The sequence below is a fragment of the Penaeus chinensis genome, chromosome 29, assembly GCF_019202785.1.
Source record: "Penaeus chinensis breed Huanghai No. 1 chromosome 29, ASM1920278v2, whole genome shotgun sequence".
NCBI classification, from domain to species: domain Eukaryota; kingdom Metazoa; phylum Arthropoda; class Malacostraca; order Decapoda; family Penaeidae; genus Penaeus; species Penaeus chinensis.
The window spans coordinates 22,118,120-22,138,124 of record NC_061847.1 but is presented as its reverse complement, the minus strand read 5'-3'; the positions used below and the strand labels follow the sequence as shown (position 1 = coordinate 22,138,124).

Genomic DNA, 20,005 nt, shown 5'->3' with positions numbered 1-20,005 from the left:
ATGGCACATGCTTTTAAGTTTTATAACACTAAATCTCTAGGAACTAAGGCTTTGAAAGGTGTTCATTTAGCAGGCACAGACGAAAGAACTATTACAAGATAAATAGCCAGAGCTGTTTTTTTCCATTCTTTTATTTTCTTTCTTTTTTTCTTTTCCAATAAAGTAACGACATATTTTATGCATGTCCTATTTATGAGTCTGTTGCAGTTTTTTTATTATCTTCATCAACAAGTCTTGATGTGATCAGAGGTTCATCAGAAATCTTGTACGGAGAGTTCCAGCCAAAGACACAAATTTGAATAATGGAAAAACACAGGAAGACCTGGTGACGCTTGAGAGGTAATTGACTAATGCTGAAGCTGCCTGGTGTAAAAGTTATTAATATTTCATTAAATCTTTTTGAGGAAGACTTTCGGTCTGAAGCTGAATTTCCAGAGGAAGATCCATTACGCATTTTGTTTTTCTTTTATAACAGATGAGAAACATAATTACCCCATTCACTATTATAATATTAACATTTGGCATATAGCATTTTAAGTAAAGGCTTGCAGAAGCTTACTGAACAGAGTATGGAAATCTCCCCTCCTGTAAAAAGGGAATATATAAATAAAGAATATTTATTTATAATCAGATACACCTTATTTATGCTATATACAGTTAAGCTGATAGTTAATGCAGGTATAAGCTTTTGAGGATACCATTTAAAGAATAATCAATATTTAGCAATGTATAATTCTTGCATTGAAAAAAATAGTAAAATAATAAAATATAGCTAATCGTCATACCACATACATTTTAAAGAAAAACTTATCTATATACAGTTTTATCTTTACATCCTGAGACGCCGAAGGCCATTAGTAATGTCAATCTACACAAAATTCAAAAGGAACTTAATGCTGTGAAACGATACACTAGAACGCTACCGAAGTGGAAGCGTAATCAAAACAAACACCAACTAAACGACGCTAAAATGCAGATATCCATTCATCGGAGTTGAGGAATTCCCAGACCAATTTGTTGACAACTTTGGGGTTATCTTGCTGAACCCAGTGTGTTGCTCCTTCCACATACTTTACCCGGGCGAACACGCATTCCTCTGCTGCCCTGCGAAGTGGAATGCAAAAGGGTTTATTTCTCTATGGATATTGAGGTAGGAACTTAAATAAAATCTTAAAATCACCAATTGATGATTCTTTGACTCCTATCTCAAACGTAAGCACGCAGACACAAGCATACACGCATGCGTTAATAACAAAAACAGTGTCACGATTTTAAGAAATACTTGATAACATACAGGTCCGCTAGGCGTCTGTCAAGAGCCATGTCTTCGTTGCCCCAGACGATGAGGGTTGGCACCTTCACCTTCGGATCTTCGTCGAATCAGTAAAATCAATATTACGATAGTAGTTGATGGGAGGCGTCCATGCTCCTGCGAAAAGATTAATACACCATGCAATTAATGCCGCAGGTTTTGTATTTTCATGTCGAACTTGATAAATAGATTCCATTATATTCCTTTTCACGGTGAATAGTAATAATAATAAAAAGAAAATGTACACCACAACCCACCATCCTGTGAGAAATAATACTTGTAGGCCTCAATGACTTCATCAGGGTATGTATCCACGTTGTTCTTGGGGCCGCGATACATCTGCGTCAGGACAGCGAGATCGTCAGCGAGAAATACGAGCTCGGGAATCCAAGGCATTTGGAAGAAGTATATGTACCTGTGAAGATGACATATTCAGTGTATATCGCCAAATCATTGCATGAACTAAAGGGCTTCATTCATTTCTTTAAACAATTTATTTAGTTTATATTAATTGTGAAACTTTGGTTTGTGGATTGTACTATTTCCCTGATTTATACAATTTTTTCGAGCCATCTGCAGGTACGACTTAACTAGTTTTCTTCCACGACAAATGTATAAAGAATCGAGTCTCAAGAACCATTTTGAATATCATGCAAGTAATCGCATGGCTGCCTCTTCTGTTTCGACCATAAGCATGATAAGCCAAATGAAAGAGATCCAGTAAGAAGATAATCCCATTTTCAAAGATGCTACTGATACTAACCAAGACATTCTCATCTGCTTGAAAGAGTTTCTTAAATGTTTGCTAAATACTCCAGGGTGCGGGCCGTTCATGCTGATGTGTCCCGTGAAGAGGTCTGGATACTGAATGACGAGACGCCATGCAAGCACCGCACCCCAGTCATGTGCCATTAAAATACACTTCTCCTTTCCTGAAAAAAAAATAATAATCTTATCATCTTTCTTGACAAGTGACACGGAAATTAGTGTATAATTAACAACCCATACACCTAGATGTAACAATGCAAATACTTACAATTGAATGAATCGTTGTCCAGATATTTTAATGTCAAACAGGAGCATCCATCATACAACAATCTACTTACCCAAAGCCCCTACGAGTTGCCTCAGATCCTCAATCATATTGTCGACTTGGTAGCTTGAGCGTCCGGGAGGTTTGTCCGAGGAGCCATAGCCGCGGAGGTCCACTGCAACTACCCTGTGAAAAGACGGGGATCAACAGATTTAGATGTGTCCGTGTTCGTAATTAATGTTTATGAATGAATGGTAAAACTCCGTGTTGATACTATGGTGGGGAAAAAAAAACACAATGCACAAACTAATTGAATCCAGCTGGATTTCGAAACTGTTGTCTGATTATCAATACATCTAGTTTGTGCATTGTGGATTTGTTTCTACTATATATATATATATATATATATATATATATATATATTTATGAATGTGAGGGGGGGGGGGGCGTGCGTTGCGAGAACAATCAGCTGAGGGGGACGCCCCTTCCCACCCCAATAACGCCCCTGAGATAGATAGATAGACATACAGGCTCACACACACACACATGCATATTCGTACGTTCATATATACATACATAGGACAATGGACTTACATACAGAGGTAGTATTATACAGGAACTGCTAACACGCTAACTATCACCCAGAACGCAAACAAATTGCATAACAAAGACGTACTAACCAATATTTGCTAGAGAATTCCTGCAACTGGTTTCGCCACGAGAACCAGCACTCGGGGAAGCCGTGCACGCAGAGGATTAAGGGCCTGTTCCTGTCCCCTGCCTCCACGTAGTGCAACTTGATGCCCTGGCTCTGAACAGGAGGAGTTCAAGATGTTAGAATAATGTGTGTGGGGGGTGGTGTGTGTGTGTGTGTGTGTGTGTGTGTGTGTGTGTGTGTGTGTGTGTGTGTGTGTGTGTGTGTGTGTGTGTGTGTGTGTGTGTGTGTGTGTGTGTGTCTGCACATGCGTGGACACAAACAAACATTTCCGGAGCCCCAGTTGCGTCCTCACTTCAGTAATTCAATTCAATCTCCTCCTTGTACCAACTGATGTACACGAACCCACCAACTTAGGACTTTACCTTGAGTGTAACATAGCTGTGCGTTCCCCACTTCTTGTCGTTGAGAATGGGCGGCGGAGTAGGCCGAGGTTTCACACAGAAATAGCTTTTGCCAAACTTCCACCTCTGATACACCAGCCTCAGGATGATGGGGATCGACAGACACAGAGACACGGTCCGAAGAATGATAAACGTCACCACCTGGAGTTAGGAGAAGAAAAAAAAGTGAGAAAAATAGCAATTCATGGTTACTTTCGACTATTACAATTAACTGATGAGTCACGGACGGTTTCCTACGTTTGGTGATCCTGGAAGGGAGGGAGGGAGGGAGGGAGGGAGAGTAAGATGTTGTAGATGCCTCAATACATGGACAAGCGGATAGCAATGATAGATTAGAACGTGTACGCTTTGACTCTTTACTGTTGAAGGAGTACAGCACAAGTGAAAGAAGCGCTGAAGCGGTGGGGCGCCCCCGGCCAGCGAAGGAGCGAGGGACAGGTCTTGACAATGACCCGCGCATACCTTCTTCGCTCCACCCATGGCAGCTGACCTCGACAACGGTACGACGCTACCATACCAAGATCTCCACAAACTACGGGTCTGTTCTTGACAAAGAAAGAAGCTAAACAGATACTGAGTTTTTAAATATCACCATAGCTGTTGCTAACTTAATACCTATTATTATTACTTCCTATCCGACTCTGTCACTCTTCTGGAGTTATTACAAAGTAAAAAGCCGAGGGAGATTCCCGCAAAAAAAACTGTCCGCAAGCAAACACATCTCCAGTCAAACTGTGATCGTCAGTGCGCAGGCAATTTCTTTGTTGTTTTTTAATAGAACTGATTAGCGCTACCTGATTAGCGCGCGCGCGTGCGTGCGTGCGTGTGTGTGTGTGTGTGTGTGTGTGTGTGTGTGTGTGTGTGTGTGTGTGTGTGTGTGTGTGTGTGTGTGTGTGTGTGTGTGTGTGTGTGTGTGTGTGTGTGTGCGTGTGCAGTATGTATAACGATAAGCTAAACATCCTTGCATCCCTGGTCGTTAACATAATTTAAAACGAATTACTTCAGAAAGCGTTTCAATGCGTCTAGTTTTTGATGTTGTTGTTGTTGAAGAGTAAATCGCTTAGGCCAGTGGAGGATCAGGAAGCCAACACCCAAGGTCTCTATAGAGCAGTGGTTCTTAACCGGGGGTGCGAGGATGCCTATGACATATTAACTCGAAATATATTGTTCTATACGCATGTTATTTTTTGTGCGCAGATATAGGGGAAAAAACAGGCTTTCAGGAAAATGCTGGTACTGTTCGATAAGATCATATGCATCGGTAAGGAGATAAATTTCCTAATGAAGTGGCAACGTTGCAACAGACTCGAGTGCTGAATGCGTAAAGTGATACGGAGGGACGAGTCAGGAACGCGTACATGACAAGTGTGTAGAACGGAGGGAGGAAGATACCGGCATATAAAGTACTTACAGTTTTACTAATATAGGTACTCTGGACGTTTGTCATGCTAACAAAACAATGTACGCTTTTTCAATAAAGATTTTTTTAAATATATATTAATACAAATGACATAAAATTTATAGTTTGGCTGCTGATTTGAAAGGGGTGTGTACATTAAACCACCGCTTGTAGACCGTGCCTCCACCTCTTAACTGCGATAGACTGCGCCTCCAGAACAGCGTAATACACGTTGTGCAGGAATAAGTGAACAATTTAGATACCAACGTAAATACGGGTTATGCTAAAACGGGTAGAAAAAATGTCGGTTGAAGTTAGACGTTCATATGATTTCTAGTTTGCTTTTGCGTATAAACTGTGAAACATAAGCCTAGATTTAATAATGTTATATTTAAAGCATTAAGCCATGTACCAAAATGCCTCCGAAATCCTGAAAATCCTCACTGGAATGAATGTCTCTTCAAGCCATAACTCGCTTGGCGCCCCCTTCCTTACATATCTTAGATAAGCATACAAAAGAATGCATGAAGCGTGAGTTTAGTAATTCTATACACACACACACACACACACACACACACACACACACACACACACACACACACACACACACACACACACACACACACACACACACACACACACACACACACACACACACACACACACACATATTATAGTACATTTCAAAGGGAGCAATTTTGAATTAATTTCAGTCACACGCCTTTGGAGTAGAAAAATATATATAATAATAATAATAATAATATAGATAATAACAACAACAACAATAATAATAAAAATAATAATAATAATAATAATAATAATAATAATAATAACGATCTAATATGATAAATAATAATGATTCAATAACTTAACAGATTATGACAATTTAATAAATAAAACATGATGGCTGGTTCTATTCTAGCTAAGTGAACGAGATGTTTCAACCTTTTAATTCCACATCTCAGCTTTGATTTCGACTGCCAGCACATAATCATGGTTCTTATCAATATACGTTTGCTGGATTCCCCGCTCAGTCTTTATAAAATCACTGAGGCCAATATTTACTTGCGTTTTGTTTCATACGTGTATTGCAGTAATCTCTATTTCTGTATTTATAAAACCGGCTGGAGTCGCTAGAAGAAATTTAAGGAAATTTGAATAACAATCATGATTTAAAATGTGATTGTCATAAGGAATGGAATACGAGAGTAGAAGAGATCGATCCTCAGTCTTACCAAATGTTATCAGCTGATATGCGATAATTTGTCGGTCTTATTGACAGATAATGGAAAATATTTACAAGGATTTTATGCTTTCCACTTTTTTTTTTATCATTATTAAGCCTAATCTTACTAAGATACAAGAGGTTGAAGCTGAATATGTGTGACTCTGCATCTTCTGAGAGAGCAGTGTGTGTGTTTCTACAAACACACACACACACACACACACACACACACACACACACACACACACACACACACACACACACACACACACACACACACACACACAAACACACACACACACACACAGACACACACACACACACACACACACACACACACACACACACACACACACACACACACACACACACACACACACACACACACACACACACACACACACACACACACACACACACACACACACACACACACACACACACACACACACACACACACACACACACACACACACACACACATCTGCCCCTCGCTGAACAAAGGCTGTTTTCTCCTGTCGCAGTTCTCCCTTCTAAGTATATCTCCATATGCAAGTTATTTTATAATTTCGCAACAGAAATCCAAAATACGAAACAATGAGATTATATTTTCATCTTGTTAACATGTAAGGGTGTGCGCACGTGCGTATACGTGAGAATGTATACTGTTTATGAAATATGATGCTGGTGGGCGTGCTTTATGGTATTTTAATGTGTTCTTTTACTGCACGCCTGTATGTGTGTGGAAACAAGTGTGCGCATACGTGTCCATACACTACACACACTCTACATGTGTAAACCATTATAACATCACCATACCTTTCGAATGATACCCATTCCGCTTGCAGTAACAGCTAAAATTCGCTATAGAGGCCAACCGCTCCTTCCTCGCCCTGCGTCCCTCCACCGAGCTCTCAGCGCGCTGTCTCTCCGTTACACCGTTCTTTAATATTTGATAAGATAATCCCAAACACTACACCCTTATCGGTCTTATCGCCAGCGGAATCGCAGGTTAGAGAGAGCCACCGCGGGGCAAAGGTACACCGAGCACTTCTTATAGGGTTGTGACGGGAAGTTAGTAACGATGACGCGACAATGGGCGTGATATGAGTGGCCAGTGTTGCCGCGTCGCTCGTGTGTTGTTTACTTTTGGAAGATTTTAGGTTTCGATGATAATAATGATGAAAAAAAGGGATAACAACAATGGCAAAAAGAAGAAGGACAATTGTAATATATGCAACAGTATCGATAATGTTAAAAAGAATGGCTTAATTACCTTTTTATTTCCTACAAGGGGGGTAGAATGGATCCATTATATTTGTGCAGATAAATATAGGTAAAAAGAGTAGGAATCAATATGCTTTATGATATAAACAGCAAATAGGTTTGGTTTCGGACGATAGTCTATGTGAAGGGTCAGCGAGAGGTTCGCAGGGCGCCAGATTCAGTATGGCATCACTATTTATAAAATTGCATTCATGGTGTAAAACAAAATGTATTCGTATTCTTCTACTTCTAGCCAAAGACTTTGCTTCTAGCTATGGGGCATATGAGAAGAAAAAAATGTGTTCCTGTATATAATATGCAAAATTATCATCATGTCGAACTCTGGTATTGAGAACTATACCACGTTCAAGTAATTGGAAGAACTTGTAACTTAATATTTTAGAAATGATAAAACAAGAAATGGCGTTTAATTATTTCCTTTAATTAAGTCCATTAAATCTAAAAAAAAAAAAAAAAAAATGGTCTCACAAGCTGGCCTTCACACATAGATACGGGTGAAATTGTCAATAATTTATGTCTTCTCAAACCATTCCAGATATACAAAGAAAATAACTGTTATCTGAAAAAATAATTAAATATTTTAAAATGTGTAAAAATAGCCCAAATTTAAAGATTAAAGTGGAAAATAGTTTCAAATAAACGCCCTTAAGCAAGCTGGAAATTCCTCTCAACAACAGATGTAAACAAAGATGGGAGGTGACACGCAAGCAGGAACCGAAAATGCCAACGATGAAAGACCTCAAAATAATCCCCTGTCGAGGAAGATCAATAAGATTTTGGAAACCAGATTAGAAAATGACAAGGTAAGAATGGATTTATTGTTCAGTGATTTGTTGAAACAGTTTTGTTATGTATGGAACTCAAATATCTGAAGATTCATCTTGTTTATGTGGCTTCAGATTAATTGTCCTATTATGTGATTTTATTAATAGACCATAAACAGTTGGAAATAGTTTCGGTAATCAGTTAGTTTCATTCAGCCATACGTTTCATATGTTTCAATGATTCATGGTTTAGTTATTACAGTTAAATGGGTAAACCTTTTGTTTTTCCATCACAATGACAGTGAAAGTATTATTAATTGTTTATGAAGTGACTGCACCCATCTGAGACTAAGTCCTTAACACTCCAGCTACTCTGGGAAATCCACAAACATTGCTGTATGAAACAAAAACATTCCTAACTTGGAGGCTTCCCTTACACCCCCACCCTATGATAGTATCACCCCTGGACCCTCACTCGACTTCCATAGATTTACTCTCTGCCTTTACCATGACCTATTCTCATCACTTCTGAAGTTATTCTTTGTCTGCACAGATAATTTCATGTATTAATATTATACTGTCATTAGATTATCCTGTAAAGGTATACTGAAGTATTACATGTTGTACAACTTTCCTATTGTATAACAATTTCTTATTATCAACTTGCGAAAGAAATGCCATAGATGATAGGTACCATATTTTTTTTCATTCTCTCCATTACAAGCAAACTTTACTTTATATCAGACAGTTGGGTGAAACTGAAGCTATACTATAGTTTCAGTTTCACAAAGCTATATACTACAAACTTGGCCTACACTGGAGAAACCAATAATATTTAACCCATTGGCGACGGGTATAGAAAACTAAAAAAAAACTCTACGCTCTGGCGAACCGCAGCAATGCGCCGACTTTGAGCGCTTGAATTCGGTACACCAAGCTGAATCATTGCCTCGGGGCGCTTTGACAGCCGCACGCCACATTTCGAGCGTATTGTTATGACGCCTATAGGCGTGACCTGTCGCCATTGGGTTAAGACTCTTCATTCATAGCCAAGTTGTTAATAAGAGAGTTGTACAACATGTAAGTAATGGTTTGGTATGTTTAAATAATAACTGCATTTAAGTGGGGAAAATCTAATAACACTATTTTAAAGAAAGGGAAAAACCTACATCACTAAATACATGAAATTGTCTGCTCAAGCAAGGAGTAATGTCAGAAATGAAGAAAATAGGTTGCAACAAATACAAATTTGAAGTCCACTGTTATCAGGTGAGATTACACAAGTAGTCAGTATCCTAGGAGTCAATTAAGCCAATCCCTACGAGTTTATGTACTATCCCCTGTAGCTTTTTGTGAATTTATTACATCTCTACGTGTGCTCAGTCACCAAGGAGTTTATCAGTAGGCCCTAGTGACTGCACCTGATTCCCCCATATCTTGACTTTGTGGGAAAATTTGTTTTTCTGTCTAATACTATTAATATTGACATTGTTATTATTCTTATTGATTTTATGATTATTAAATAGTTATTAGAATATGTGTGGTGGTGGTTTGGTTTGCGAAGTTCTAGCTTCGCCCGGGCCTTCTAGATATGGCCCGGCTTAGAATATCAATAACATTAAAAACAATATAATAATACAAACAAAGCTTTCAAAAGAAAAGGGTAAATAGGGAAGGAAGGCAAGACTAATAACTGACACCTTGGGGATTTAGTACTTGTAGAGACATCTATGTGCAAAGACAATAGATGGGTGGTTTCCCGATGCGAAAGCCCTCTCTCCCGGACTGTATTCATAGTGGCCTAGGTCCCGCTGCAGGGGAATCGTGTCGCAACTACAGCATGCGTGGCATGACCATACATGCAGCGCACCATGGCATGTATGCACATGCCACCCGGAATATAGTCCAGACATGCCATGGCATGTACATATATGCCAATCAGTGGCAAAGGGTTAATAAACTTTATATGACCTTACTTTATTACCTCATTCCTTAAATTTTAGTGAAAAATCTGGTTTTCTAATGCCAATAATATTGATACTATTATAGTTATTACCATTAGAATTATTATGATGTTATTAAGCCATTGGATCCAGGTGCTTTACTGCATAATCTGGGCATTAAGTTTACTTGAATGGCCACTTCTTCATATCTTCATATGCAATAATAATAACAATAAGTAACATTTTGTTATTTGTATTATTTTTGGTATATTAAATTTTCTTCAACACTGGTCACAGCAGCTAGTAATAGGATCCTGAGCATGGAAATAGTGCCCTTCTTGGAGCTGGCAATCTTCTAGTCATGGCTCATGGATGTTTTGTTCTACACTCGTTAGAGTCCAATTCTAAATGTCCACTAAGTCTAATCTCCCTCCAAGAGCTTTGTGCACTTGTAGCAAGTTATTCTTGTCATGTGACAGCATGTTTGCGTTATCCCAACCCTTACCCAATTTTTCCCACAATGGCATCTTTTAGTCACCCATCCACAGGCCAATTTTTTCTTATGATGTTTACATCATATGGATCTTAGGAGTTAACAGTACTATTAGCTATAAAAAGGGTGGGGGGAAATCCTTCTGAAAATCAAGGAAAGGGTAAACAGGTAAGACTAATGCTTTAATCCTTCGTGACTAAGCTCTTGTGTAGCTATTTATGTATAATCAAAATGAATAAATTAAAACCACAGTGGATATGACATGTATGGCATGCCATCCCAGAGCAGTGGGTTGAAGATGTAATCTGATTCCATCTTTTAAATGTTAAATGTAGACTGCAAGTATCACTGACAGGGTTACAGTTTTTCCAACAAAATATTTTTTCATGGCTTGAACTTTTATTTACAACCTTATGGACTTTCATTGCAGGACACACTTGATGCACTCAAAGAACTGTCCACGTTCTTTACTGAAAACACCCTGAGGAGCAGGAGGAACCTTCGTGGTGAAATAGAGAAGCGCAGTGTTGGGATCAGTGAGGTCAGTGGTTTGCAAAGGAAGGCCTGTTCTCCAGTCTTCTTTGTGTATGTGGCATGTTCATTGCATAGTGTAGTTTCATGTTATTACTCTCTAATATTAGTTTTATTATTGTAGTTGCTGTCATTGTCTTAATTACCATCATTCTTGTCATAGTGACAGTCAGTTTAGTCATTTCCACCCCCACTGCCCATTATTATACTCTTTTATCAAGAAACTTAATTTCAGGAGTTTGTCACTGCCTTACGGGAGGTGAAAGAAGCTGTTGATGGCATATACACTGAGGTCAGTTCAATGAATGAGGTTTGTGTCGACATGAAGCGAAGACTGCAGGCAACCAAGTCTGAGACGCGACATCTCATTCATCAGACAAATTCCCTGCAGAATCAGAGGTCAGAAGAAGTCTAAAAGAATATGTGTGTGTGTGTCTCTGTCTGTGTCTCTGTCTGTGTCTGTGTCTGTGTCTATGTGTGTGTGCGTGTGTGTGTGTGTGTGTGTGTGTGTGTGTGTGTGTGTAAAGGTATATATATGAATTATATATATATACATAAATTATATATATGCATATAATATATATATATATATATATATATATATATATATATATATATATATATATATATATATATATATATATATATACGTGTATATATATATAAATATATGTAATGTATAAGTATATATGTAACATATATTACATATATATGTATATGGATATGAGATTTGTGTATGTATATATATATAGGTGTATATGTTTTGATAGATAGATAGATATGTATTATATAATATTATATATTATATAATATATATTATCATATATATATATAAAATTATATATATATATATATATATATATACATATATATATATTTATTTAGTTATATGTAAATGCATATACATAAATTATTAATATATATTTCGGAAACTGTTATCACAGGATAACTTATTGTCCCATAAAGTGTCAAAAAATGCTCTCTCCACTACTGCCATACATTCAAGAATTACCATAAAAAGGTTAAGTAGGCCTAGTTGACTACTTGGTGATTAAGCAGTTGTGGACCCATCTAAATGTAAACAAAATTAATAAACTAAAACCACAGTGAACAAGGCATGTATTCATGCCCCCCCCCCCCCCCCCTGGCATTAATGCTGTGCTCAGTCGTAAGGCAGATGTCTAAATATATTAATTTTAGATGTATAGTGTGAGACCCAAAATTATGCTTCTTATGTCTTTTACTAATTTTAGCACCTTTTCTAAAAATATATGGGGATGTACATGTATAATAAGGATACAGGTGTGAAAGGCAGACATCTGTGTGCCTGTGAGTGTCCTTTTCTTAATCACAAAATGCTTACTAGAACTTACTCTGAATGGCCTTTGTCATTGATTTGATTCCTAAATACTGAAAGAAATATAATTAAACCATTGCCTTTGTTTTTTCTTCACATTTCCTATAAGTTAAAGATCATCTATTAACCTTTTATTTCCAGTCAAAAGTTACGTATGGAAGAGGAAGTTGCTCTGGCTTTTGTCAAGACATTCCAGCTGACACCAGAGGAAGTGTTGATAATCAAAGGTTCATCCAGGGAAGCTCCCATAACGCAGGAGTTCTTCACTGTGCTTGACAAAACCCAGAAGATCAGAAACAACACTAAATTTTTACTACAGGTGAGATGATAACTGTATTAGGAATAGTAGCCATAACATGACTATGCCTGCTCTCAGTGTTGAGATGACAGCTGTGCCCTTCTCAATAAGGTTAATATTAGTATCATATCAGTATAATAATGTCAATTAAAGTAACTGAGGTTACAGTAACATAGTAAGAAAATGAATTAGCAGATTAGGTTTATCTCATATTAAATGGAGTTCTTTTATTTTATGGAATTTGCTTTAACCCGTGTATTCAGGGTGTCACAGGGTCTGTGTCAAAATTTTTGTTCAGCACATACCTCTGATAGAGTGTATGTGTGTGTCCTAACGTATTCATATTTTTCAATTAAATTATACATTTTCTGAGCCACTTTCATTCCTACAGTATATTAATTATGTCAGAATCCAACCTTTAGATATTGTATGTGTCTTAGTATAACCCCTATTTTATATTTTTCTAAATAACAATTATCTTGAGCAATCTGATTGCTTAATTGCAACCAGGCAGTATCTGGCAACAATCATCACAATCACTCTGGATCAAGCGACCATCAGTTGAATTAAAAGTAAAAGTTTTGTTATTCTACACCATATTTTACTACGTAACCCTGTGTGATTTATTCACTATAAATTCTATAGAAGTTATGGCAAACATTCTGGTATATACAGGCATATAGGTTTAAAACCTTTAATAAAAACACAAATGTGCTCCAATGCACACTCAGAAATTCTAAAACACACTATTGCACACACTATGTGTGTGTGTGTGTCTCTCTCTCTCTCTCTCTCTCTCTCTCTCTCTCTCTCTCTCTCTCTCTCTCTCTCTCTCTCTCTCTCTCTCTCTCTCTCTCTCTCTCTCTCTCTCTATATATATATATATATGTGTATATATATATATATATGTATGTATGTATGTATGTATGTTTATATGTATATATATGTATGTTTATATGTATATATATATGTATATGTATATGTATGTATGTATATATGTGTATGTATGTGCATGTATACATATACATATGTACAATATATATCACATTATATATATATATATATATATATATATATATATATATATACACACATATATGGGTATATATTTATGTATACATATACATATGTACAATATATATATATATACACATATATTTATATATATAATGTATACATATACACATATATGTGTATATATATAATGTATACATATATATAATATATACATATGTATATGTATATATGTATATATACATATACATATGTATTCATATATATATAATGTATACATATATATATATATATAATATATACATATATATATGTATTCATATATATATATATATGTGTATATATATGTATATATATGTATGTATATGTATATATATGTGTGTGTGTGTGTGTGTGTGTGTGTGTGTGTGTGTGTGTGTGTGTGTGTGTGTGTGTGTGTGTGTGTGTGTGTGTGTGTGTGTGTGTGTGTGTGTGTATAACACGGACATATGTATGTGTATGTGTGCATGCATACTTTTTGAGTTCAACATATTGTTACTTAGTCATCTTGAATTTTTGCTAGAAGACAGAATATGATATTAAAAGAGTGCCAGTCCTAATATTTTTGGTCTCGTTAATGATATGTTGTAGAGGAATCATATGAACTGCTTTAAAATGAGGCTTTTCATATCGAATTTCAATCTTTCTGTAATTGTATATTATACTTTTCCGATGATAGATTCTTAAATCCAAATCATTTTGGAGTTATGAATAAAGATGAGTAAAGTTATTAGACTGGAAATGATCCAGGCTAATAATCACAGATAACCATAACGTTTAAGTATAATCATACTATGCTAATGAAATAGTGTATAACCATGATTGCAGACTGGACACCAGAAGACTGCCTTGGATGTCATGGAGCAGATGAATGTATGTCGTGAGGCAGGTTTAGAGAGACTGTATCGCTGGTGCCAGAGTCAGTGCCGTTCCCCTGATCCATCCCCTCTCCTCACCCAGGCACTGGCCGCACTACAAGAAAGGCCTGTGCTTTTCAAGTTAGTCAAGATTATCTTTCAGTTTACTGTTAGGATCCTGTAGAATATTATATTTTGAAGTGTGTATATTTATACTTTCTTCTCTTTAGATTCAATATTTTTTTAGGTTTGGTTTATACATACAGAAAATAAGTCTCCTGTGGTATATGAAAATATTGAAAATCATTCTCTCTCTGTAAGAGACAAGTCTAATATAAACTCTAATGCGAACTTGTTAACAGTCTTGTTGTGGAAGAATGGGTGGTTGTGAGGAGAGGGTGGCTGGTTCGTGGTTTTCTTGATGCCCTAACCATTGGAGGTCCTGGAGGAGCGCCAAGGCCAATTGAACTTCAGGCCCACGATCCCCTAAGATATGTGGGAGACATGCTGGCTTGGGTTCATCAAGCACTGCCATCAGAGAGGGAGGCAGCCCAGACCCTCTTTGCTAAGTGCTCTAATATCGGTGGGTATTTTTTGCTCTTTAGATATTTGTTCACATTATTCAAAGAAGTAGTATTTAAAACTAAAGGTGGAAGTGCTGAATTGGCTAGTTTAGTAAACAGCCATTGTGATAAAAGTAGTAAAATCTAAGAAATTAGTGAGTTGGCTAGTGATTGTAACACAGCCGTATGCAGGTTGATTGTATTGAATCAATACAACTGCCAAAAGGGATATTTCCTTTGTTCATTCTATTTAGATTATTTTATGAATTTTGGTTTACTACTACATTGTTTGGTTAATAAGGTTAATATGTAAGAATGATATCAAATCAGATTTCTTACAGTGAAATAGAAATGAGCTCGCCTAGTTGACAGAAATACAGTGTTTGCAGGAGAAATTGTTGTCTAAAGGAACGCTCAGCAGAAATTAAATTTTGATTGAGTGTTTCAGAAATAATGAGAGACGTTGTGCGGGATCCTCTGGCCTTTTCCATATATGGGACTAATGCCAAAGTAGATAACCACAGTGACTCACAAGGCAGCTATGCATGCATATCTAATCTCATGCTGAGAGGTAAAGAAAGTTGGTTTGGTCAGAAAAGCACTGAAAGAATGATAACCCACAATGCAATTCAAACCACAATGGTTTGAAAATGTATATATGCTTCTTTTTTTGTACTGATATGATTTTATTGTTTTAATGGACTTTGCTACTTTGATTTTGCATTATTGATTAAGTGGTTTTGTGTCTGCCATAGAGAAATTTAGATTTTTGTGGATTTTGCTGCATTTTTGGGGGGATAAGAGCACCATAATTTGGCTTCCAATAAAGGGACACGCCTTTCAACCATCGTGACGCTTTATAGGAATTATTTAACTGATACGGTATTCAAGAACAAAAATAGATATTCTGCATGCTTGGGCAGTTGTATTAACCCCTTCTTTACTGTAAAGAGGTTTCCGTGCCATACCCTGATATCTCTAAGTACTGAGAATGTCAGTTGGCCCGAGGTAGTCTATGACCACCTTTTATAAACTATTTAAATTTTCTTGTGATATATAAAAGAGTATACCAACAGAAATTTGCATGTCTTTATGTATATACATGTATATGTGCATTCATCCTTTGTTTCATAAAATGGATTGCAGAGATTGCCATAACTGCTTCTTTCACCTATTCACTTGCCTCTGAATCACAGTGATACGTTACCATCATTATCTTCATTATCCCTTTCACTCTGACTGGGTATAGGCTTCATTTTTTCCATTCATTAGAAGATAGAGCAATCAACAAACAGATTCCCATGTGAAGTAACTTATGCTCTGAAATAATAGACCCTTTCCAACACTTGGAAGGATGTGTGTACTTCCATTGATCTCTTGGCACATCAATAATTTTCACAATGGAGATACTTCTGTACTTGCACATGAACTTAAGTAAAGAAAGGGTTAAACAATATTCTTGTCATAATTGCTTCAAAGAATACTTCTGAATAAAGATTAAGAAGAAACAGGAGAGTAAAAGCACTTTCCATTCTGAGTTATTGAAAAGAATCAGTTTATAGATCTAAAATAACTATTAATTGCAAGATTTCGCAGGAACAAAAATGCAAACAGATGGAAGTCTATATATATATATGTATATATATATATATATATATATATATATATATATATAAAAACAGGGAAGTAGTTGATGAAAACAGTTGCATAATCTAAATAACTTATGGTTAAATTACAGTCATATCATAATTGCAACAGTTAGGTAAAAGTGTAAACATAAAAGATTTCATATTTATATTAGGTCTGCAGTTATATTTGTTCTATGATCAAGGACTCTTAGCCAGCTAGAGATTACCAATTTCTAGCACTAAAATTCAAGTTGCCAGTGTGTGTGTGTGTGTGTGTGTGTGTGTGTGTGTGTGTGTGTGTGTGTGTGTGTGTGTGTGTGTGTGTGTGTGTGTGTGTGTAAACTTATTTATTTTTTATTAGATCTTTCCTACAACACGAAAGCTATTAATGACAAACTCTTTCAGATGTTGCCGAACAAACACGATCTACTGTGGCAAGTATCTCGGAGAGTGTGTGCAGGCCTCTGAAAACTCGCATTGAACAGATGATTGTCACAGACCAAGGAAGAGAGGGAGGAAAGAAACCGGTGCAACTGTATAAAATCAGCAACCTATTGCGATTTTATCATAATACTATTAAACAGGTTTGTTTCTTGTGCTTTCCTTTTGCTATGACTATGATGGCATTGCCTTAACCCATTTACCTATTTTTGTTAATTGTGGTCTCTTTTAAATGTTCTAGGAAATTGACACAAAGACAAACACAGTAACGTGTACACAAATATGAAAGGAAAACCGCCACAGTAAGAAAATAAAATAAAATTGAAATGTAACGTTTCGAACTCTTCACGAGTTCCTCTTCAGACGAATGATAAACCAAAATGGATACAAGGAGAGAATTTTGACAAGAATATATAGTGATTGAGAGACAGAACGAACGAGTAGACTCAGGTCTCAGGACGAGGGTCAAGGTCGAAGAGTCTGGGGAAGGCTTTGCTAACTAACGAGGAGGTAAGGTCATCCAAGCCCCATTGACCAGCACTCAAGTTAAAATTAGGCATTTTTCTAATTAATAGAGATTCTAACATTTTCCTTTCGTACGAGTTAGCTGATTTATGAATTAATTTCGCGTTTTTCCAGTTAAGCTGGTGACCTTCATCACGCAAATGAACGAAACACGCATTTGAATCTCTAGCATATCTGACGTCACGTTTATGTTCACTTATTCTTTTTTCAAAAGCTCTGCCGGTCTCACCTATGTAAAATTTTGGGCAAACATTACAGGGTATAGTATAAATACCGGGAGAAGTCCCCAGAGCACCACTAGTCGCATTGTGTTTAACCAAACTATTACGCAACGTGTTCGGGTACGTAAAAACAATATCAATTCCAACGCCTTTAAACATGTGTCTTTTCTCATCGAGGGACGGGTTATACGGAATGATTAAAAGATTATTGTCACTATCCTGTTGAGTATTACGGGTATGAGTGTAAAACTTCCATCTCGCAGATGAATGAGCCTGCTTTAAGAAAAATCGAGGGTATCCTAATTTAGAGAACGTATCAAATATGACGTCAATTTCTCGATCGATAAATTCATTATCACAAATCCTATATGCTCTCAGAAACATGGACGAGACTACTGACTTCTTAACATACAACGGGTGATTCGAGAAAAAATGAAGGTAATTGGCGGTGTGTGTAGGTTTACGGTAAACCGAAAATTTAAGCGTGCCATTTTCATTGAATAAAAGGACGTCGAGAAAAGGCAATTTACCTGAATCTTCCCATTCAACTTTGAAATTAATAGTACGCGCGAGGTTATTGAGTTTACCGAAAAAATCGTCAAAGTCTAAACGGTTTACTTGCCACAAAGAAAAAATGTCATCAACATAACGAAACCAAATCGTGTCGGGAGGGAGAATAGACGGAAGGAGTTCAGATTCAAACAACTCCATATATAAATTCGCAAGCACCGGACTTAAGCTACTTCCCATCGCGATACCATTGATTTGTTTATAAAATCCGCCGTCAAAAATAAAGACATTATTCGAGACACACAAACGGATGAGCTCGATAAAGCAATTGACCGGAATAGGGATCTTCTCATGAGATAAATAAAGTTTTCTTTCAAGGAAATCTAGCACATCGTCAAGCGGGACATTAGTGAACAAGGAATCTACGTCAAAACTCACTAATTTCTTACCGTGCGTCAGCAAGTTTCTAACCTTATCCATGAAATCCATAGAATGTTTAATATGACTATCAGAGAATGATCCCATAAAAGGAGATAGAACCCTCGCTAGCCAAGAGTCTAAAGGCGATAGTATCCGTTGCGCTAAATTAGATGTCGATGATGCGTTTCTTCAAGTTCGTAAGTGTCTTAGAATGCTTAGAGAAGTCACCCCTGCTCAGTTTATTGACGACCTTTTAGCCATTGCAGCGCGTAGATCTTCCTTTGAAAGCGAACGTCATAAAAGATCCCTCCACAATAAACTCATTAATCTTTGTTCACGTAGCGCGTGGTGTAAATTTTCGCTTACTGACTCGGTCGTAAACCTATCGTCTTATTCCCTGTCACGTTATGAAACCGAACTTTTAGGCTTTGGTTTATCGTTTGCTACCAAACCCGGCGCTAATCATTGTTTAGATTATATTAAAGGTCTTGATAGTTTCATTGCGAAGCATAACAAATCCTCGTTGAAAGATCTTAGCTACCTTAAAGGTGTTATGTTAAATCCGATTCTTGATTTATTTGACGATTTTAAAGGCTTACCCCGACGTTATTTTTTGGCCACCAAATCACTTAAACGCAATTTGGACATTATAATTACCAAAGCCGACAAAGGTAATAACGTTGTTATACTTGATAAATCAGATTATATAAGCAAAGCTCATTCCCTCCTGAACGACGACTCAACGTATCAAAAACTGCGCTCTAACCCTTACCCATCAGTCACGGAATCTTTTCGTAAAAACCTCAGGCGTATTGCTGCTAAATGTCCCGACCCCAAATTTTTCGATCGCTTTAGAACGATTAATCCCTCCATTCCGTATTTTTATGGCCTTCCTAAAACTCACAAACAGGGTGTCCCTCTAAGGCCTATAATTTCGTCTTGCAACTCAGTTACCCGTCCTTTAGACTCTTGGCTAGCGAGGGTTCTATCTCCTTTTATGGGATCATTCTCTGATAGTCATATTAA

At 36.9% G+C, this 20,005-nt stretch overlaps 2 protein-coding genes across 4 annotated transcripts in view; one reads left to right on the top strand and one right to left on the bottom strand.

Annotated features, from left to right (window-relative positions):
• Window positions 1–712: 712 nt before the first annotated feature.
• LOC125040574 (epoxide hydrolase 4-like) lies at window positions 713–7,194 on the bottom strand. 2 transcript variants are annotated; one of them, XM_047635190.1, is made up of 9 exons: window positions 6,908–7,194; window positions 3,825–4,004; window positions 3,426–3,605; window positions 3,026–3,156; window positions 2,419–2,531; window positions 2,076–2,244; window positions 1,570–1,727; window positions 1,295–1,429; window positions 713–1,104 (listed from the first exon to the last, which is right to left on the bottom strand). In XM_047635190.1, the coding sequence occupies exons 1-8, from the start codon at window positions 6,923–6,925 to the stop codon at window positions 1,359–1,361; spliced, it is 1,020 nt and encodes a 339-aa protein (XP_047491146.1). In that variant the 5' UTR covers window positions 6,926–7,194; the 3' UTR covers window positions 713–1,104; window positions 1,295–1,358. The 2 variants fall into 2 exon arrangements, with proteins under 2 accessions (XP_047491146.1, XP_047491147.1); XM_047635191.1 differs by lacking the exon at window positions 3,825–4,004 and having other exon boundaries at window positions 6,908–7,190.
• An 858-nt stretch (window positions 7,195–8,052) lies between these two features.
• Window positions 8,053–20,005, top strand: part of LOC125040573 (conserved oligomeric Golgi complex subunit 6-like) — a 20,340-nt gene continuing 8,387 nt past the window's right edge. Inside the window, exons 1-8 of one of the 2 annotated variants that reach the window (XM_047635188.1) lie at window positions 8,053–8,178; window positions 11,006–11,116; window positions 11,342–11,505; window positions 12,605–12,782; window positions 14,643–14,812; window positions 15,034–15,254; window positions 15,683–15,805; window positions 17,268–17,446. In XM_047635188.1, coding sequence (XP_047491144.1) covers window positions 8,065–8,178; window positions 11,006–11,116; window positions 11,342–11,505; window positions 12,605–12,782; window positions 14,643–14,812; window positions 15,034–15,254; window positions 15,683–15,805; window positions 17,268–17,446 — 1,260 coding nt within the window. In that variant the 5' untranslated portion in view covers window positions 8,053–8,064. The remainder of the gene's footprint in view (window positions 8,179–11,005; window positions 11,117–11,341; window positions 11,506–12,604; window positions 12,783–14,642; window positions 14,813–15,033; window positions 15,255–15,682; window positions 15,806–17,267; window positions 17,447–20,005) is intronic. The other variant, XM_047635189.1, reaches the window with a different exon arrangement.